The 23,446-nt window shown below is 40.0% G+C and overlaps 1 protein-coding gene across 11 annotated transcripts in view; it reads right to left on the bottom strand.

The window, feature by feature from the left end:
• LOC115222389 (polypyrimidine tract-binding protein 1) overlaps positions 1-23,446 on the bottom strand; it is a 63,340-nt gene that overhangs the window by 17,286 nt on the left and 22,608 nt on the right. For 2 of the 11 annotated variants that reach the window (XM_036511258.1, XM_029792612.2), the window contains exon 2: positions 9,558-9,582. In XM_036511258.1, coding sequence (XP_036367151.1) covers positions 9,558-9,582 — 25 coding nt within the window. Of the gene's footprint in view, positions 1-4,295; positions 5,128-9,557; positions 9,583-23,446 lie in introns of those variants that run through there. The other 9 variants (XM_029792608.2, XM_029792607.2, XM_029792610.2 and 6 more) reach the window with 9 other exon arrangements.

The raw sequence follows: 23,446 nt of genomic DNA, 5'->3' as shown, positions 1-23,446 counted from the left end.
TTGATGAGGAAAGGGGGGGGGGTACGGAACACTGACATTATGGCTTTCATTAAAAGTGCCAGGATGTGAAAAAAAATTTTGGATATTAGAAGAGAAAAATGAAAGTATTTAAGAAGCGGAAGAGGTGAAGCACTGACACCATCCATCTTCAATCTTTAAAAGCTTTCTGTAAATAAACAAAACATGGGAACAGATTGCTAAAGCCGATAATTCTAACAACATAATCATGTCAGTATGTTAAAATAGTGACTGGGGGCTTTTACGAAATCTTAAATCCATCATCGAGGGAACTCCAATTGATGGGGAAAGTCAACAGCGGTTTTCCTTTGCCTTTTAAACCTCTACAAAAAACAATTCTCTGAAACACTGTGGTTCTTCAATTCGGATCATTTAATCATCCACCCACACACCCTGAAGCGTGTAATTCACCCACCCCAGAAATTGAGGTGCAGGCATGGCTGTGTGGTAAGAAGTCTGCTTCCTAACCGCATGGTCCCAGGCTCAGTCCCACTGTGTGGAAACTCAGGCAAGTGCCTTCTACCACAGCCTAAGACTAACCAAAGACTTGTAAGTGGATTCAGTCGGTAGATGGAAACTAAAAGAAGCCTGCCATGTGTCTTCTTTTTTCCGTACTTGTTCCACCATCACTGCTTGCAGCCAAAGAGTGTGATAGACTAGCAGGTTTAAAATTCTTCAAAGTGGTGCCCCAGCATGGCCACAATCTAATGACAAACTAGACAAAAATATACCACTCCTTGCTGTAGACCAAATCAAATTTTAAAAACATTGCAAAGCAGAAGCGATGTCAACTACTTTGAATTAAAATTTTACATTAAACCATTTAAAAGTGAAGGGAAAATTTCTTGGTCAGTGGTCAGTGAAGGGGATGGTATTTTTTGCTCCTGCCATGACCCTTCTTCACTCCCAAGAAAGGCTCAGAGAGCACACTGAACCAGCTATTGTTCATCTCTGCTGAGGTGGGAGTGGGGGTGGCCCCTATCAATAGTTATTAATTGATGTGTGAATACTACCAGGTCTTGCCTGACTTCACCCACTGAATTTATACAACAACAACAACAAAAGTAATTGAACAGAAAACACACATTCCACCACCACCACCCCCATGGCCGCCACCTCACTTTATCAGCTGTTACAATTGTTACTCAGTGTTGTTGCTAATGAATGTGGGCCACATGAAACCAAAAGTGACAGCTGCTTCTGCAACTTAACACATCTCATTCCCAACAACAACAACAACACACCAGCTTTTCCAAACAAACATCAAAGGATGAATACAGTTTCTGAAAATATGATACATCTCTCCACCACCCCAGGGACAGATTCATGAACAATTCCAGTGAGGGGAGGGGAGGAAATTTACAATTATTTCACAGTAAATAAAATATCTAACATGTTTATATAACTACAGAATATGGACAGTGGTAGGATGGATGCAGTAGACATCAGAGCTTCCCCCCGCCCCGCAATAATGTTAGCTGGACAGAATCACCCCACACATGACTAACCCACCTGAACCAAGTCAGTGGTTAACCTTCACCTATTGCCGAAGCAGACAGGTGGAAGGACAGGGCACTGGCAGTAGGATTATCTCCCTTGTATGCACTGTACTCCAGTGACATGAGTACACCCCCCAGTCCCACTGCTTAAGACAATATTTGGATTAAAGTACAACAAATGCCATCAGTAAGATTCTTGCCACGGAACCACCTGGTGAACAAACCAAGGGGTTACAAGGTCCTCTAAAACACACATTATAGTAATGTAGTTCCTAAATTGACAACAGTCAAGAAAATTCCAGTTTTGAAAAGGATCTGAGATCAGTTCTAACCAACAGCAACTACATATGGCTCCCTGTATTGCTTCTGGGACTCTGCTGAACTTGCCAGATATAACTTCTTTTTTTCTTTCAGTGGTGGTGACTGTATACACTTACATAGGGCAGAGCAGACCATAGACATACAAGCATCACCACCAGGTCCCATGCAACTGGCTCCCAGAAATGGGTAAATTTGCTCCTGCCAACACTAATATTTCTACTCTGTACAAACATTCTTATTGTTACCTTCCAGTTATTATTATGGCAATGAGGCGGCAGAAACACTTAAATGTCATGGGTTCCCCTTGACCACAGAGTTCAAATTCTGCCAAGGTCAGCAACCTTGACTTTCCTCATCAAGGGTTTGTCGAGAAAATCAAGTATGGACGTTGATGGTCCTTTCCCCTGATAGCAACTGCAGGACCATTGTTTAAATTAGAAACCCAATAATAAAGGTTTCAAACTCTGGTGCCAGACCAGCAAATTAAGGGGTAGTGACGCCCAGTACATAACTGGTACCAGGGTCAGTATTGACTCTGAAAGGATGAAAGGCAGTTCCAAGAAAGGTCATTGAGCACTTTGACGCACAACTGCCAGCTGTGTAGTGTGGTATAAATTATTAAAAACTAGCAAGACAATCCATCCATTGACTTTCTCCTGGATCAGTTGGATCAATACGTTAGTATGGAAGCCCAATGGCGGCAGCAGCAGTGACCTAAACCAGTCATCAATACATACAGCTATGATGACTCAATAGAAACATAGACCAGGGGATGATGCTTAAAAAACAACCCTGAAAAGAAAGGAAGGGGGGTCTTCATAGTAGGGACCTGTCCACACCAGCACCACCATCAAAATCCCATACTTGTTGGTCAGCCTGGCAGCTAATTAGAATCTTCAAACTTTTACATACGGAAAATTTTTTCATTACAAAAAGGAAAAAAAAAAAAAAATTCTTTTTACAAGTTTCTGCCAGTGGACCCCAACTTCTACAGATTGTTTTAATTCCATTATTCCAACAGATCTAATGAAGCTGTTAAGTTACTGGGCACACACACACACAAAACGTGATACCACCCCTGGTTCCATGGTATAAACTTCCTGTTTATAAAATGGTGATCAAAATTTATAACTTTCTCTCAATTTTGGCATCAACATCTGGGGCAGAAATCGACCACCCCTTTATTCTTTTTGTGAAATAAAGGGTTACACCACTATTAAACATGTATACACAAACGGACTCTCACTCTTAACAAGTGATCAACCCAAGTCTTGTGACATAGAAGAAATTTTGCCCAAGGTGCAGCAGAGCAGAACCGAACCTGGTACCACGTGGTTGGGGAGCAAACTTAACCACAGCCATGTTTGTCTGTAATAAGGTGGGACTATTATATATTTACAGACCCCCACCCCCGGGGCATTTAAAATAAATTTGAGGGAATCGAAACCACTTGGCGGGCTCTGGCTACATACAGACAGCAACATAGACTGGTATTCACACACACACATGGGTGAACAATAAAAAGGCTTCCCAGAGCCAGTGAAAGCAGAAAAAAGATATCTGAAAGGAGAAGCAGGGGAAGAAGGAGGTGGCGGCGGTGGTTATTATGGAAAAGGAGGGAAAAAAAGGCCAAACAAAAGAAGCAGAAAGGGAAGTAAGATAGAAGAGGAGTAAGGGAGAGGAAAGTCTTAAGCACCATGTGCTGCTTGTGTTGGGGTTTTATTGTGTGGTGTTCAGGGAGGAACCACAAAGGAACAACAAGATCAGAGAATGGCTGGGAAGGGAAGGTAAGGGAGCAAGCATTTAATAGAACAGGTTTCTATACACACACACACACACACACACACACACACGGTGAGGGGCAAGCATATAAGATTATAAACACACACACAAGGAGGACCCATATTCAGAGAGAAGGTTCCAAGTGTGGTTATGTGACATTTATGCCCTTCCCATAATTAGTGGGTCATGAAAGGGCAGTAGCCAAGAGGATGGTAGCAGGACAACGAAACATCACAGTCACATTAAAGAAATAAAAAAAAAAAAAACTTCGTAAAACAAACACAGCAAAACATTTTATGTGAGAGAAACCTCGTGGGTTTTACACTTATTTTACACTTCTATACATACATCTAACTATACATAATACACACAAAATCACAGTGGTGAGAAGTCTCTCTATGAAAAACAGTGGATCTCGAAGCACCTAAAACTATAAATAATAGCATGTAAACCGTTTTGGATAGAAAAATCGAAGGCCACTTAAGAGAAGTAGTATACGAATGGCAAATCTATACACAGAACCAAACAGGTGACATACAATATATATGTATATATATATATATATACACACACACATATGTGTGTGTATATGTGTATATATAAACGTATTTATAGAGAGAGAGACACACGTATTTATATAGAAAATGCTGATTTATATCTGGTAGAAAAACTCACCTTCCTACTGACAGGGAAAATTTGTTCAGTGGCAAACTGTAATGGTAATATTATCTCACTGGGTGGTGGTGGTGGACCCGGGGCTGGAAGGGTGGGCAGAGGGTGTACAGGAGGTACATGTAGTGGAGCTTGGTTGTAAGTCGGATACCAGCATAAATACATCTCAGGACCGTTGCGAGATGGGTGGGGTGTACAACAATTTCTTGTTCCAAGAATTTATATATATTTTGTATGTATATATATATATATATATATTTGTGTGGGGGGAGGGTGTCAATAAATCCGGCGTGGTGGTGCAGGTGGCGGCGGCGATGATGATGCCGTTCCAATCATCGTAAATTCCAGTTGTGATAACGCTAATATTGGTGGTGTAGTCATTGACAGGTGCCCGATATACGGGCGGGCGAACTAGTGCCACCAGAGGCGCTGTTGTGTACAGACAGCAACTGGAGGCTCGGTTCTAGAGAGAGAGAGAGAGAGAACACTGGCTGACTGTAATATGTATGTGTGTGAGTGTGTGACAGAGAGAGAGAGACACACAGAGAATGAGTGTTAGAAGAGGAGCGTGTATGTGTATGTGAGTGCGTATCTCTCTTGTCACCAGATCTGTCCCAGTATGAAGAAAAAAAAAACAAAATAAAAAAAAATAAATATATGAACCACCACCAAACCACACAAGCCTTATTTTTCTCACACAGGCAAATCTCGTTAGTTTTAGTTTAGTGAACAGCAGCGGTGGTGGTGGTGGTATTGGTGGTGTTGACGAGGGGGGAAGAGAGAGAGAGAGAGATCGAGAGAGAAAAAGCTGGAATCAACTTCTACCACTGGCTACGATATTGAACAGCAGCAGCTGTAACATTTCTGCTGCTGGTGGTGGTGACGACGGCACAATAATACAATTGCTACATTTTGCATGGTAAAAGCCCAACTTTCCCTCTCTCTCTCTCTCATTCTTCTTTTCCTTTTTTTCCCCCCTCCTCTTTCCAAGCAGAGAGGCTGCTAACACCACCACCACCGTCGCCACCGCACTATAGATTTTTAAGTGCTCTCCTCTCCTATTGAAAAAATAGTGACAATGGGTTTTAAAGCTTGAAAACAAGACAGAACCCGTCGTGGAAAAGTTTAGGTTGGGTCGGTGAGAGGAGAGAGAGAGAAGCAACTGGTGGTGGTGGTGGTGGAGGTAGGACTAAGTAATTGGTCAAGCATACCGAATGCCTGACAATAGCGAAATATCAAAGGCCAACAAGCAGTCCTTTCATTTAGCATGCACCAGAACACTTCATATTTTAAATTATACATACATACACATACACTCACAAATACATACTCTAAATATTAGATATACATGGATATATATGGATATATATATATATATATATATATATATATATATATATATGCGAGCGTTTCTAGTGAAATATGTAAAAGTTAACATTCAAGAAGCTGCACCTCTCTTCTCTTCTCTGCGCATTTATTTCGAGAGAGAAAAGGCGGTAAAATATGAGGGAGGTGGTGGAGAGGGGGGAAGGCAAACATAGGTAAACAGAGGGAGGAGGAGGAGGAGAGAGCGAAAGGTCCCATGTGGTGGAGCATTACCGAAGTGTCCACATTCCAGCTTAATATCACCATGAATAAATAAGTAGAACATGAAATGGGGAAAAAGAAAAACACAAAACAAAGAGATAGAAAGGTAAGAAGAGGGTGTGGGGGGCATGGAGGGAGTGTACAGTGGTGGCGGCGGTGTTGAGAATCAATTACAATTATTAAAAGAGGAAAAAAACAAAAAAAACAAAAACAAAATTAATGATGTAAACCAGATAATGAAACAATACTAACAAACAGTAATAATGAGTGACAATGAAGAGGAAAGTAATTTAAAAAAGGAAAAAAAAAAAAATGAACAAAATGAAAACGAAAGCTAATGAGGGGAGGAGGGGGGACGACGACATGCCAGAACAAATATTATTAATTGCCAAAAGTAGATGCTAATGAAATAATTAACATAAGAAAAATTAAGGGGGTGGGAGGAGGTTAATGAGCGATGAGGAAGTGTTTCACCAGCAACATTTATACAAAGCCAATATGGTTGCGGTGACAGAGTACAATGGGGGAGGGGGGATAATGGGTCCCACCCCCCTTTGAGGAGTTCAATGGAAAGATAAAGGCAATCAACGTCAAAAAAAAAAAAAATCAAGAAAAGGGACCCAGGGAGAACCACGATAACAGAATTTCATAACAGTCGAAACTCCGTACCCCTGGCTGCGACGCTAAACCACAGATTTTCCATTCTTTCCCTTGGAATGTTCTGCTCAAAATTGCAGAGGTCATCATTTTGGTTAGAGACACATCACACCCTGCCATTTAAAACTCCCCAAATACCATTTTTCTTTTAAGTTTATTAGTTTCATTCAATGGACCGTGGCCAAGCCTTGGGCGTAGAACAAACTCAGTGGTAGCATATAAGCTTGTGACCCCATAGGGGCCATCAAGCCAAGCAGATTTTATCTGGAACATAGAGATATGGAGGGACCCCCCCCCCCGACATACACGTAAAGCATAAAAGTGGTCATTTACTCCAAGATCCGTTTGGATCCAGTAAAATCTCTTATCAAACAAGATCTACCAAATCTTTTTCAAACAATATCTATGACAACACCACACTAAGAGTTCTGTCCAGTAAACTTGTAGTCAAAAACGTTCCAATTATGACCACCCCGTCTATCTCTCATCTAGACAATATATTGAGGGCTTATACTATCAACTATTCAATTCTGAAGAAAGGTCTGCCTTCAGTTATAATTATCACGTGAAGTTCCTTTTGCCGACCAGGTAGATGTATAATCACAACAGTTCCACCCGTGACCATCTCGGGTATACTACAACCCTTTAACTAGGAGATCGAGATACCGCACATGTATTAAAAAGAAAAAAGGCCGTGTTGGGATGGAAGTTAAAAAAGACCACAAAGAACAGCAGAGGGGGTGGGGTAGGGCCTCCCCCCCCCCCCGCCCTCGCCAACTACCAAAACTGAGCAACCATCATATTCCATCCAGTAGCTCACAAAATGCTGCCAATTACAATATCCCAGTCATCTTATGACATTTAAGACAAATTAATCCGTGTAAAGCTCGCTTTTCTAAGCTCCCCCTCCCCCCACTGCCACCGTCGACGGCAGAGCAGCACCACTCAGACATTTTAACATAATTTCGAAAAATGTGTTGACATTTAGCAATGTTATTTGCCATAAAGAAGAGAAGGCAAGCAATTAACATAGAATCTAGCAAACAGCGATATAAAATATTAAAGAGAGAGAGAGAGAGAATGAGAACAGGAGGAAATGACTTTTTGCTAAAACATCTCTCATACAAACTCTATTGGGACATTTTTACACAGAACAGAAATAATACAACTTTTAACAGAGCAATCACGAATATATTATCACACCTCCATGTTTTAGAGAGAGAGAGAGAGAATGTCAGGGGAAAATGCCATTGTAGTTAGTGTACTTTCTGCTGGCTATTTCCATTCAGAGTTCAAATCCCACACAGGCCTTAGTTTAGCTTTCATCCCTTCAGGGTCGATAAAATAAAGTACCACAAGTATTCAGGTACATGGTTATTGACTAGCAACCCCCATCACCAATTTCAGGCCTTACATCCTTATTCTTATAGTCTCAGAAGTAGTTCTCTTTAAAACCTTGTGAAATAGGTTTCCAGATTATTTCAGAATAACAATAGAAAGTCCTTTATACAAATATTGTATAGTATTAAAAAAAAAACCCTTAAAAAGTGTGGGTTGGTCCTTAACTTACACTGACAATAAAATAGAGAAAAGAAAATGTTTTGGAATGTTAAAAACAAAGGATAAAGCACTCCTATAGAAGTTTTGGTGAAGCTGATAAGGATTTAGAAAGACACGACAGGATATTGGTACTTGAAGGAACAATGGAGAACTGTTGGCAAGGTCTGTTTCCACTTGGACACCAAAGTGGAGTGGCAGTGAATGAGGATGGATGTGGTTTCATTATAATCTTGGATGTTTATCTAAAAACCAGCCCTCATCCTAACACACACATTTACAAAGATTAGACCGCACAACAAGCTCACATTCGTTACTTGACCATGGGTTTAGAGCCACATCACTACCTTAAAATGCAATACCTGCCCCTCATGAAGGGACAGCCGGACTCTTATGTAACCTCCCTCCGCCCTCAACCAACAATTCTGAAAGTCACACACACAACTTGATGGGTGTGACCCAATCACTACCTCCTCCTAACACCTTGTTAGTAATAGCAACAGATTTATTCCAAGGGTGTCGTCACCCAGCAGGATGACAACTACTAATGCGGCACAAGAGTGGCACTGACTATATAGCTCCCTACCTGCTTTTCCCAAGACTGTTGTTGCCAAATATGACGAAATCTGATAGACACATTACTAGTTTCCAGTCTAGGAGTCACCTACTTTGGGATATTAAAATGCAAAATGTAAAAGCATGTATTGCACAATGAAAGCCACAATTCTATATTTACTTCAAGACTATTTTCCATTTAAAATAAATCTCAAATCAGATTCCTTGGAATGTCTTAGAAAGTGGGCCTCGATGAAAAGTTTGGAAACTACCAGCAGGAACAACACAAGCCTTATTAATTATTAAATAATTAAACAGAAAGTGTTTTCTGAATATCAATCAAGTTTGCTTTTAAGCGGTTATTGATGGGAAACAGCCATACTTCCCCAAATGCTAACAACCAACAGCCATACACACACAAATATATAAATATAGTGAGAAGGAGACAGAGAAAGAGAATAAATGTTGTATTGCCCTATCTTAATGTCGCCACTATCTGCTTTGAAGAGAGAAAGTCTACGGAGAAAGCTGTAAACATCATGAAGACCTATTGTTCTCGATAATAAAAAGAGGTTGTCAATGTTTAGTTAGCAGCACATGGTCGCCCAGACTAGCTACTACTACTACTACTACCACCACCATGTCCATTAACTTATTTGACCAACGTTTTATCTAGAAGCATACAATGGCCACAAGAACAAAGAACATCTTTATTTACCTTATATATATATAGCACATACACACACTGTCCGTCTGACAATTGATAGACCTCTAAATGTAAGCAGAGCAGTAATCCGACACACACACAGCTCAGGCACTATTGAAAGTTTATGACGACCAAGTATTTAATATTTTTTAATAAAATAAACGTAAAATAAAACACGAGACAATAATAAAAATTGCCTTTACCTTTGTTCCAGACGACAGGAAATCCCTGGAAAAAAAAAAAGAAAATCATTAATATATTAAAAAAACCAGAAAGAACCCCCTCCCCTTTTATAGTTAAAAACATTCAGAATGGTTCAAGGGAGAGCACTCGGAAGAAACATCAAGGGGAGCAAATCGGATAACATCCGAGAATGAGTTATTCCCCTTAGGAAAAAAAAAAAGAAAATAAACAAGAGCATCTTATATAATCGATAAAAATATTCTAAAGGCGATATAAATCAAGTCTTAAAAAGAAAATGACAAAAAATCCCGAAACAACTTTCGAAGTTCATATTTCTAAAGATTACAAAAAAATAAATAAATAAATAAAAAAAGGTGGCACGCGAAGTACCGTAACATTTATCTCCCCTACAATGTAGACAAAGCAACATCTTCTGGTATGTCCCCCCCTCCCTTACTTTGCCCTACATTTTTTTTATACAGAAAGAAATCCAGACAGACAGACCTTCCAGTTAATCACACCTGCTTCAAATACATATATACCACCACCACCACCACCTCAATGCTTCTAAAATATACTTTCTGGTAAGGCTCAATTAAAGGGGAATTGATAGGGGACATCCCATCCCAAACAGGACCACAATCCTTTTATGAAAGAAATTTAGTAAAACCAAATAAGCTTTGATTCAATAATCCACAATGTAGGTAACTAACGAGTCAACTACGTCGTATTGAAACTTAACAGGTACAGAGCGACGAAGCAATAAAAAAGTGACACGCTACATAACTATAAATACATATATACACGCTATACACAGCCCGAAAGAATATATTGTGCACAAACAATTACAGATATACACACACACACAGTAGTTCAGGAACAAATTATACACCCAGCCCTCATGAATCATACAAACCGGGGGGACTCGTCATTTGAAAGGACACGATTACAGTTTTATAATTTTAAAAAGCAAAACGCCCTTTCTCACTGCCACAAGATTAAAACAAATCTAATAATTGCATTCCGACCATTACTAAACAGGAGTGGACAAGGTAAAGGGGAAGGAAAGGGAGAGAGAGATAAGGGCAGGGTCACCAGAAGGGAAAATAACAGAAAAGGAAATCGTTCTTTACTTTCAAGGTGAGGCAATCAGGTAGGAGTTTGTGTGTGTGTGTGTGTGTGTCTATAAAATACATAGTAGACAGTGTGGTGGAAGGTGGTGGTGGGGGTGCAGCACCTGTCAACGATCGATTGTGCCGCCCCCCCTTCTCTCTCCCAGCTATGTGTTAATGTATAAATGTAAAATCAATTGAGTACACAGGAAGACTTGAACGCTTATTACCACGACACACCACAAACGACAATACAGGTACGCAAGGGGCTGGGCGCGCGCGCACACACACACATAAGTCACTAAGCGCAGACATTAATTGCGAGAAGGTAAAGAGCTTTTTCTTTTTATTTATTACGTAAGCCCTGTGAAGCTGTCACTGATCAAGCAGTGCTTAACACACACACACACACACACACACGCATATATATATATATATATATATATATTATATATATATATATATATATATAATATATATATATATATATAATAATAATACACACACACACAAATGTCCAGTAAACAATGCAACATGTTAAAACAAGTTTACATTTATTTTCAGAAAGTTGGTCACAATTCCGTGCCTTTCAATAAAGAACAAAAATCAATACGGCTCCACAAAAACATTATTATGAGAAACTTGAGTAACCAGAGGAGAGACGTGTGTTTACAAACACACGAGAGAGAGAGAGAGAGAGAGAGAGAGAGAGAGAGAGAGAGAGAGAGAAGAGAGAGAGAGAGAGAGAGATTAATCGAATCGAGCAGAAATGTAGAGCGTGTCAAATGGGCGCTTTTGTCTCCGGGATGGTCCAGTAATTTCGGATTGTTATTAATGGCAGATGTTCCTACAACAGATGTTCGATCGTGGAACAACTAGGCACACATACACATCACCATTTGCCACAGAAATTCCCAATACGGACAAGTACGGTAGTGACAAGTACAGGCGTGGTAATAATGGCAGCAGAGACGTAGCAACACAGTCAGAGAGGAATGGTAGTAGTAGTAGTAGTAGTAGTGTGGTGAACAAAACAGATGTTACCAAATCCATAGTTTTATATGTCTACATGGCATGGAGAGTGCAGAGTGAGAGAGATAGCTTCTATACCAGAACCGTTCATCACACACGCAGACACGCCAACTTACAGACGAGTAGTTCGTGTCACTTGAAACCATCGACTACCTTCCAGCTTATTAAAGTACACAGCAGACACAGGAGGGGGAGCAGCAGCTTTTTAGGTTCTCAAATGTTACCAATGTCATAAAGAAAAAAAAAAGATGTCTTGCGATGTCACATTGCTTGCAACAATGCCCCCCTCCCGCCACCCCATACAAACCTTAAAGTGCAGGGTGGGTCCTGAAGTTGTGTGTGAGAGAGGAACCAAGGAAAATAGATTCTTTTTTTTTCTTGTTAGAATACCAAGAAAACGCCACAAAAAAATTCAAAACCATTCCTCAACCAACCAATATATTTGTATGAGAAGGAACTGTTCTGAGTGTAAGTTATTCGAATGGACAGGTAGGAACAAGAAACGATAGCACGGAGAATGTGGAGAGAGAAAAGAGAAAGTTGGGAAATGGGGAGAGAGATTTCATGCGAAATTATATACTTTAAAAAACAGTCAACTGCATTTGCCAAGAGCTGATTGGCCAACTTGAACAACCACACAACCAATCGGAATTAACCTCTAAGCTAGGCAATGAGTTGATTCAATATCTAATTTCTTGCTCCCCTCTCACCAAAATTGCTGCTGCAACATCTGTCAAGTCTCAACACACACACACGTTTACAGCAAGCACTGTTACCCAAGCCAACCTACCAACCCTGCTAGGGAGGGCTTGTAACAGTGAAAATCTAACTCTTAATTATTGTGTTTATCTCGAAACTGAAGTAATTTTATATCCAGCCAAAGGCTATTAAAATAATTTGTGGAATTGGAAGTACGCAAGAGAGGGAAAGAGAACGGGGAGGGGAGAGAGAGAGAGAGAGAGAGAGAGAAATGATTTGAAGGGTGCAAGTTTCTCGCCCAGATTCTGTTATTGAGAAGGTTGACAGCACAATAAAATGCCTTTCACCCAGATTCTGTTAGCAAGAAGGTTGATGACATTCTTCAAGAGAAGATATACTAAAAGAAATAATCTAAGACTTCGGTTACAATTGGCTTCATTAAACTCTTTTGGTGGTTGACATATCTCTAATGAAATAATTGAAACAGTTAAGCCATGTGTTTCAATAAATTTTGAAAAAAATCAAGAATTTGGTCGCTCTCAGTTGATAAGTACTTAGAGCAAACGTATTTAATGATGGAACTTTCTCCTTGGCAGAACCAGCAGCTGACTGAGGGAATGCAGCCTACACAGAGTGCCTCCTCAACAAAGGAATGTTAGATGAAAGTTATTTACTGATGCCTGAAACCCAACGAAAAGGCTTTCATACCACAGAAAACAAGTGATGAAATTAACACCAATGCCAGTTGGTAAGAAATCTGCTTCCCAACCAAATGGCCCAGGGTTCAATCCCATTGTATGATTGATACCCCCAGGCAAGGGTTTTCTACTACAGCCTCAAGCTGACTAAAGCCTTACGAGTGGATTTGATAGGTGGAAACGCGCGCGCACACACACATATATACTCTTTACTCTTGTTTCAGTCATGTGACTGTGGCCATGCTGGAGCACATCGACCCCAGGACCCATTCCTTGCAAGCCTAGTACTCATTCCATTGGTCTCTTTTGCCGAACTACTAAGTAACGGGGATGTAAAAACACCAACACTGGTTGTCAAGCGATGTTGGGGGACAAACACAAACGCACACATATATACACACGACGGGCTTCTTTCAGATTCCGTCTATCAAATCCACTCACAAGGCTTTGGTCAGCCCGAGGCTATAGCAGAAGACACTTGCCTAAGGTGCCACGCAGCAGGACCAAACCCAGAACCATGTGGTCAGCAAGCAAGCTACCTACCACACAGCCACTCCTACGCCTATGTTCCACTTGTCTTCAAAAGACCAGAGTTACAGGATAGTCTTTTTGGTTTTTTTTAGCAAGGAATAACATTGTTTTTTCTTCTCTTTTGCTTAACAGTCTCACGTGAAGGCACCAATTTTAAAAACCACTAAAATCATTGGAAGGTTCGAGGCTACAGCACAGGTAACAATGCACAAAGTATCATACAGTGAAATAAGAACTTGAAATCACTTGGTTACAAAGCAAAACTGTAACCACGTAGCCACGCCTGTATTTTATATCAAATTAATTTCAAGAGAATTTAGTAAAATAACCGATAAATTTAAATAAAAATCAACACGAGAAAATGATACTTTAAAGTTGTAACTGCAGATATTATGGCCACAGTCCTCCACTTAAGTATTAATATCTCCATAGAAATTAAAAAACAACCCAGGACAATGGGTCCATGCAGATGAATGTAAATGCACTTGACTTAATTACACAACTGTTGTAGGCTTTCCGGCTTTAAGCATCAATAACTGTATGTCAACCAATCAGCGAGTTATGGCCAAAACAGAACTTTACAAGAACTTTCTCCAAGTGGGTTGCTATTAGGCAGCTTGTGGATTTAAAACAAAAAAGGTCATTGTTTACAGAATGCAATAAACTTTTAAGTGTTGTTATTAAACTAAATTATCTGCAGAAGCTTCTAGACTGAGGCAGAATCAATGATAGCTGCGCTGGCCAAATAAATTCTAAGCCATGGTTGTTTTTCTCTATTATACATCATTGGAAGATAGAGCAAGAAATTCGAAGAAATAAAGGAGAGAATCTTTCTTGTAGCATCCTGTATTGAAGACATTGAACAGGAACTGACACAAGGATAGCAATGAGGGGCGTAGTAGTGCCCCCCCACCCCATCCCCACCGTAGATTACTTCGAACTAGAAGGATGAAAGGCAGTTGACCTGTCACTTAGAAAGGATGTTTAAGGCTATATAAATACATCTGCTGACCCCTATACAAGGAGGAGTTAAATAGCAGCCTTACAGAACTCATTATGATCCCTGAAATTGTGAACAGGTCCATAGATTACTGCACCCACAAAGCATAGTTGTGAAATGTTTTTAAACAAAATATAAAACTTTACTATTAAACAAGAAGATGGTTAAATAAAGAAAAAACACCTTGTAAACCCACAAGTGTCTTTGAAATTTACAAATCGTTTCAATAAAGATAAGGACCCCACCATTGTGAGGAATACCAGTAACAGGATCTGGTTTATATTTCAATTTGAAAGGAAGAGACAAGGAGTTCGACCTTGTTGATGGGGGTCTATGGTCAGATTAATACTGGTTGCTTTGAGAGCATTGGTACAGGAATGAGATTTTAGAAGACTGATGTTTAACCAACAATAGAATCATTAATGCGTAACGAGGATGAGAGGTTGCTGTAGGCCTTGGCAGCAGCAGCAGAATAGGCAGACGAAGTAGTAGTAGTAATACAAGTAGATATGAACCCTCAACAAAGCAGCTAAACAGTAAGATACTGAAGAAAACAAAAAGCCTTAATAACTCACAAAGAGCCTAACTCGAAAACCTTAGCCTCCACCCCCGATCTCTGCTGCTGAAATTAGGGTGCATCTGATGTCTTTGTATCTTTTATGCTATTAAACATAAAAATAAAGGGACTTATTGATTTCAATAGAAAAGGTTTCATCAAGTAAACTCCCTGCCCAATTAATTAAAGTGCATAGAATCAACCCCTGAGTAGGAGGAGGAATTTTAAATTTGAGGGGAAAATTATTTTGTCACACCTTTAGCACCGTTTCTGTCAAACCCAATTTTACTTGCACGTTTTGAAGTCAACCCAAGAATAAAGTCAAACACACATCATATAGTAGGGTCCTTGTGATAGTGAAGAGACACCTCTTGACCATCTGGACATGTTGTACCCACAGCAAAGCAACACAACTGGCTGAACTGACCAAAACTCTCACCTTCACAGCAGCTAGACTTCATTGTGCTGGTAACAGAGAATGTGTTAGGAACTAAAAGAAATTGGTCATAAAACCAGGCTGTATATGGTCACAACTGGTCCAATCACCAACGCCAGTGTTGACAATGGTGATCTTTGAAAATACATCAAAAGAAACAGTTTCCTCAGACAAACAGATTTTGTAGTTTATGGAGAACTTTTCACTTAACTATTCTGTCACTTCCAATAAGCTCTAAATTTGGGAGAGTTGGTAGAACCTCGACACAAATAGCTCTCTGGTTATCATTTTGGTTCTATACACTCTTAGTTCAATTCCTGCTACAGTTAATTTAGTATATATCCCCCTTTCAAGGTTATAGCAACAGTCCTGGGCCGAGATCTCTTCCTGGAAGAATTAGGGTGCAGTCAGACCTGAGGGATGACAGTTTTCACCCAGTTCAAAACAAACTTTATGCCACAAAACTATCAGGAAGTCAATGAAGGGTACCGTGGCAAAGCAAGGCCAATTTGGAAATGGCTTACACAGTTTTAGAAAAGGGGGGTAATAATTAAGTGAATCAATTACTGTATTTGATAATTACTCTTTTGACAGACCCCTGCAACACACACACACACAGTGCGGGGCTGAATACGACCAAGGTAGTCATTCTATTCAGAATGTTTCTGCCACTCCATGGTCTAATAATAAATGTTATATATTTTTAACTTACAGGTAAATCAGAGAGATGTTTGAACCTGTCACCCCCGACCAACCATTACCATTGCAATATGACAGCCGCCAGTCTCAGTTCCTCTACCACTATAGATAGAGACTTGCATGTCATTTCCGGCAAATTACGCTCACCTACTTCCATTTGAATCTTCCCTCTCTCTGTCCACCGCCAGCAACTGTAACTAAACAATTACAGTAATTATATACAACACTCGTTCTCTTTCAACGTCAAGGGAAATTAAGTAACAATCGGTTAGAAACTAAAAATAAGTTCTCAAACAAAATTTCTTCAACGACCAGCAGCAAGAAGGAAATGATCTCATTAGCTATATATTTAAACCATGTTGGTCTCTAAGGACACACAGTTTGCTAGCAGATAGTACCGACTTGAAATGTCATTTGATAAAACCAGTGTCTTTGATGAAGTTGGAGGGAGAGAGAGAGAGAGATAAGGGGGGGGGATAAACATGTTGAATAAAAGACAAAATCAATGAATTGTAATACATTTCCGTAACAGATACGCATTTCATTTGCAGACAGCTATCTTGGGATCGTACCATATAAGGAATTTTGCAGTGATTTGCAGGAAACGATGAAAAATCTTAATGCTGCTAGATGCTTTTGCCCTCGGCCTGGAAAGTCATTTCAACTGATGCCTTCACTGGAAAGTCAAGAAGAAGAAGAACAAACGTGCAGCGAAAGGTCGCTGTCAGTTCTACAATTATTCAACATCTCAGCTGCCACCGCCGCCGCCGTGCAAGCAGTTCCTCGGGGCAATTCGGCTGCTGCTGCTTTTCTCAATCTTTTATTCAACTTGAAAAAAAAAATCTGTATATTTATCACTGTGTGCTTTTGGAGAAAGAAAGATTTAGCAATTCTTATGCAAATAGAAAAGACCCTCACCCACCGCAACACAGAAAGCTGAATGCAAATAAGTTGAAGATATCCTGCTCTTTCTCTTCTTAAACTTTATAATATAAACCTGAGGTATTTATATATAAAAATATATACAGAAATTATATATCTGTACTATTTACGTTGTACACTAACAGATGTTCTGTCTCATGCACAGATGGCGCTGATTAAGATGAAGGAAATTAAGCAAAAAGGAACCAGCTACTGCCACATTAGAATATGAAAATGATTCCACAGAAATCACGCCACCTGGTGGTAGTAGTGCAAAGTTTGCTGTAGTATAACAACAGCAGCAGTGTACACACACACACACATTATTCCTACACAAGCGAAGTCTTGCAACTCCAAAAAGCTATCTCTGTAGGAGGGCAGTCATTTACCAAGCTACGCCAGAACCGAGCTGACGAATGGGGAAGTATAACGAAAGAGCAGATTATATTTTTACAATTTATGAAATCTAAATAGAAGACACAAGAAGAAAGACTTGTTTCTTCATTCTGAAATATGGAAAGACAACATTTTTCTCTATATCCGAAAAGATAACTAAAAGAGAGTAAAGCAACAGACGCAGTTTTGAAAATGCTGCCACTGACCAGCACAGTTCTGGATTTCAGTGCAAATACTAAATCTGTCCGCCTCTCTCTTCAGCCAGCCAGATTTATCAATAGCCAAGCTGATTAAGGATTATTCATCAGCAAGCTATTGACTAATGATACTGCAGCTTGTTAAAGGAGAATAACTGGACTAGTGATTAAGTGACACGCCAGACTCGAGATTGGTGACGGTGGAATTAACGAGAGAGAGAGAGAGAGAGAGAGAGAGAGGATTAGATGACAACATATTTTGTCAATAATTCAGTTGCTACACAACTGTGGGTAATCACCTAGAACAGGTATGAATCACAAACGAGAAGCTTGGCACTGCTTAAGCAGCCAACCATTGCATTTACACAGACATGCACACGTGAACACAGCAACATGCAAGGGTATTAATTCTTAATAGAATAAAATCGTGTTCCAGGTAACTATTACACAACTATTAAACAGTTATTACCAAACTTGAAGTTTAACACTCCTTGTCTGTGGCACAAAAGAACACCTAGCACTTGCTTTGCAAAGGGCTTGGCAGCTGGGAGAGCATCCAGCTAGAAAAATAACTCAAACATTTTTTTTTCTTTTGTTCTTATTTAGAATTTTGCTTCCTGGTCATGCAGATGCAGTCTTGGCGGTGAGCTGGCAGAATCGTTAGCACACCGGACGAAATGCTTAGCAGTATTTCATATGCCGTTACGTTCTGAGTTCAAATTCTACTGAAGTCGACTTTGCCTTTCATCCTTTCGGGGTCGATAAATTAAGTACCAGTTAAGCACTGGGGTCGATATAATTGACTTAATTCGTTTGTCCTCTCTGTATTAAGCCCCTTGTAAAGAAATAGGTAGTCTTGGATCAACCAAAGCTGTATGAGTTGGTATGGTAGATGGAAACTGAAAGAAACTTGTGAATGTACTTGTCTATGGGTCATATAATGGGGTGTAAATGAGTGTAACACCATCATAAAAGAGAGGTTGTTTGTCTGGGTCTCCTGCAAATGTCTACGAATGGGAAAATACCTTGTTTGAAAACAAGTGTTAGGAATGGGAAGGACATCCAAAGCCTGTCCCATTTGCATCACCATCTGTGCAAACCATGCCAGCTTAGGAAATGAATGCTAAATGATGGAAAACGATGAACACAACACTTATTTAGCAACAACATTAAAAGTAAATGTACCCTTGTTACCTTTAGGCCCGCTCCATGCTATTATAAAATGGACATTAAGTGGACAGAGAATTACTTAAGATTCCATTTTATGGCTGGATACTCTCTGCCTTCTTGCCAGAAGGGATCTTTTTATTGTGAAGTGCAGAGTGGTAAGACAATGATCACTTGGTATGTAAATATGAGCCGATTCAGAAGAGGCAGAATGGACAACTGCACACACACACACTCGATAGACGTTCATGCAGTCTCTGTTAACCAATTCCACTAGCAAAGAATTGGTCAGTTCAGGGCAACTAATTTAATATCAACCATTTTGATATTACTACCACTGTCCTACTCAATGATATAAGTGTCTTTACATTTACCAATTTACGTAGATATGCGTGTGTGCAAAATACCCCCAAAACTACTGACATATGAGGTTATAATGACTGACTGATTAAGTGTAATTACTGACAAATCATACAAGGAAACGGGTTAAGTCTCGTAACTCAATAAGCTGTGAATGGTTGCTGCCTCATTTAGCATGTCCTCTACATGCTTAAAATTGGCCAAATTTCGGACTAAAACAACAAAGAAGCTTCGTTAGTGAACCGGAATATGAAACCAATTGGAATTACTGACAGAATCTACCTAGAAATAAACCCTTGTTAGCAGGACACACACTAAACTACAATGTTACTTGCAAAAGCAAACCTCAAAACTCCACCCAAAAAATGCAGCTTAACACAACCACCCACCTCCACGAAGTTAACATTATGGTAATGATTCGTTTTTCCTTTCTCCTCTGGCATTCCAAGCATTTCTTATAGGCTGCATCAATTACATGCTCTCCAAATAGCAGTGGTGGTCAGTTGAATGTGGTACCAATCTCCAGCTGTGTTTGGAATAGCAACAAACAAGACCAACACAATGGTTAACTCTTGTAACAGGATGATCTCTCTCAAACGGATGGCATTTTACAAGTGTGAAGATTCTTCTGGACTCTTCAAAGATTCTAGGTTATATTATTTCACACTTATTTCTCTGAACAAGTGTCAAATGACAAGGAACTGTGTATATAAAACTCAGAGGAAACAAGCACTGCACAGCTTTTTGTTCTCTTTATCATCGTGATAGTTGCCAGAGCGGCTATCTAGTCTCTGTGCTGGTGGCATGTGTAAAAGATTCGAGCGAGGTCGTTGCCAGTACTGCCTGAATGGCCACCGTGCTGGTGGCACATAAAAGCACCCAGTACACTCTTGGAGTGGTTGGCGTGAGGAAGGGCATCCAGCTTTAGAAACTCTGCCAGATTAGATTGGAGCCTGGCGAAGCCATCTGGTTCGCCAGCCCTCAGTCGTTCATCCAACCCATGCTAGCATGGAAAGCGGACGTTAAACGATTATGATTCAAAACCAACCAGTTTAATGGGCATCGTGTGCCTTTTACATGGCACTGGCTAGTGCTACTAATTAACCTGCAAGACAACCCACTCAACTGAGGGGGTGGGGAGAGGAGAAAACAGAACTGAGAGGTAGGTGGCTTCATGTCTCATGAGGAGAGGCGTAAGTGAAATATTGCAGAGTGGGGTGGAACCTGAAGTAACAGGGTTTTCAGACTAACTTCTTAAGCACAGCCGTACCCGCACTCGATACTACACACACAATATATTGACTACAATCACTCAAGCCAATAAACACTGGATAATATTCGTAAAAATACTTAACTGCTCTGCATCAGATAAAATGCCAAAAAGGTTTCATAGATTCTATAATGGTGAACAATTTTAATCTCATCTGGTAACTAAGTCATTATATGCACATCATTTTCACCGTTTCTCTCAAAATTTAAAACATGCCAACAAATTTGCAGCAGCTGCTAATATGCACTATGTCGATGCAGTTGCATAAATCAGTAAAAATCAATACACACACACACTGTAGTAGTATATAACAGATTTTTAAATTACAAAATTATGGTGTTGGGAATAGCACCACCACCACCACCAACCAGTGGGTGATGGTGTGTACTGGCAGAGAACAGCTGATGAAATTAACCCATCACAATTGGTGTACTGAGAAAAACATGGCCTGAAATGCAATCTTACAGGGCAATCCAGGTATTGCTATGTGAGCAGGTTCAGCCCCCCCCCCCCTAGTATCTTACTTGTTACAGTCATTGGACGGCAGCCTTACTGGTTGAATAGTCTAGTCAAACAAACTGACCAAAGAATTTATTCTATCAATATCATTTGTCGAACCACTAGGTTACAGAGATGTAAACACACCAACAGTGGTTGTCTAGTGGTAGACAGAGAGACACGTGCACATACAACAGCCTCCCATACAGTTTCCATCTACGGAACTCCCTCAAGGCTTTGATCAGTCGAGGGCTATCGTAGAAAACACACACTCGAGGTTGAACCTGAAACTACAAGGTTACTCATACAACCCTAAGTGCACTCGTTTAGTGTTCCCAGTCCTTGGCTGCTGTATGATTGTTATGAGACCAAAGCTGCCAAGACATGTTCAGGGGTTATGAGGAAGTGACCGAAAACAAACTACATTCAAGCAATCAGTATTTTTAAGAGACCAATGGAAAAACCCTCATTTATCTGAGAACGAAAGACCTGTCTCTACAGTCATGCAGATAGATTGTCAAAAAGGATGGGTGTTCAGCCAGTAAAAGTGGGTGAGTACCCCTGACATAAGCACTCTTATTCTAATTCCCAAGCAGGGCTGTCAGCACTGTCCACCCGATGTTTTTTTTACATTTTCCATCCACCCACGCATTCACAAGGCCTGGGTTGACTCTGGGTTATGCTAAAGACACATGTCATAGTGCTGTGTATTTGAACCCAAATCTCAGAGTTGCAAAGCTAACTTCTAAACCACCCTGCCACACCAGTAATTGCCTATTAGGCCTTAAAAACACCAATAATTAGCAAGACATGAACATCACAAAGGAGTAATTTTAATCTAAAAATTGCGTCCAAATCTTGAATCACACAGGAGTTGAGGGCTAAACACTGGGTTGAGGATGGTGTGACACTGCCCCATGGTCTGCAGTTATGTAATTCCACATCAACCCAATAATCTGTGTACCCCCTCCCACCACTATTTGTAAAAGAAGACCAGGAGGAACATTTAGCTGTCATGCCTAGCAATTTGCACCACTATTAAGTAGCATCTATGGACCCCAAGGTATCATGTCATGGTACAAGATGCTGGAACCAGGGCTTGCTACTAAAATATTCTGACGCAAACATATCCAAGGTACAGAATTAGTGCTGTTTTAGTGAGAGAGAGAGAGAGAGAAGAGCTGATGTGTAACAATTCGCACTTACACAAATCATGTCAGCTGCTACACGCTTGTTCACTTTGACCATTTTTCTGTGCTGTATCCTAATAGACTTCTAAGCTCAGGCAGTCTTATGCAAAGAAGCTGGGCTTCCATGTAATTTCCATCAACCAATTCTATTGATGAGGCTAAAGAAGACAAACAGAACCCAAGTCCCCATAGTTGCCAAAGCAACTCCTACCACAACCATCTATGCCCCCCCTCCCATCCCCACCTTTTTATTGAATTAGATATATTCACATCCAGGTGAATTTATTAATAAAGGATTCCACAACAATAACTGCTGCAGCTACAAATGGGTGTCTTCATGAAAGAATTTATATATTCTCACAACTTTTACTAGAATTAATTGTAGATTACAAAACAAGGACACACACACACACACACACAAATTCCTCAATAAAATGATTCCACCTAACAATTGCCCATTACAGACTTAATATTCAAGATTTTTAAATCAAGAGGAATGGAACCGATAAAAGTTCCACTTACATGCTAACCATTATACAACACATCAAAGCAGTTTTAATTCCCTGTAATTATCACCAACACTTTCCGGCAACGAATAATTACTATGGTTTAGATATATTTTTATGCTTGCTGCTAACTCTCTGCAAACCAACAATTTGCTGTAAATTGCCGTGTTAATCTGGGCTGGAATTATAACGAGCATTTTGAATGCGAAAAGGAGCACATTTACTTTTTGTTTTTTCCAAGATATATTGGACACGGACCAGAAGGTTCCACCATTTCCGAGATGATAGATTAATGCAATAGCAACTTGATGATGTAGTGGCTTGCATGCACAAGTGATTATTACTGTATGAACTAAGAAGACAAATATGTCTCCCACTGAAGCTAAGCATCAAAGCACCTTCAAAACTGCTTCATAAAAAAGCTGTACACCGGTAAGAACCACAAAATCAACTAATTATACACCTATAAGGTGTGCCTACATACAACAGAACACCTGTCCTGACCACCCAACCCTAAACACAATCATTTAAATATACAGACACATGCAAACTGTATTCATTTCATACCAGCACTATTATATGCTCCTAACAAAATGTGGCAACACACACAATTTATGAAACTACAGCAAAATCGGTGAAGG

The sequence above is a fragment of the Octopus sinensis genome, linkage group LG19 (genome assembly GCF_006345805.1).
Source record: "Octopus sinensis linkage group LG19, ASM634580v1, whole genome shotgun sequence".
Lineage (NCBI taxonomy): Eukaryota > Metazoa > Mollusca > Cephalopoda > Octopoda > Octopodidae > Octopus > Octopus sinensis.
This window is presented reverse-complemented; position numbering and strand designations above follow the sequence as displayed.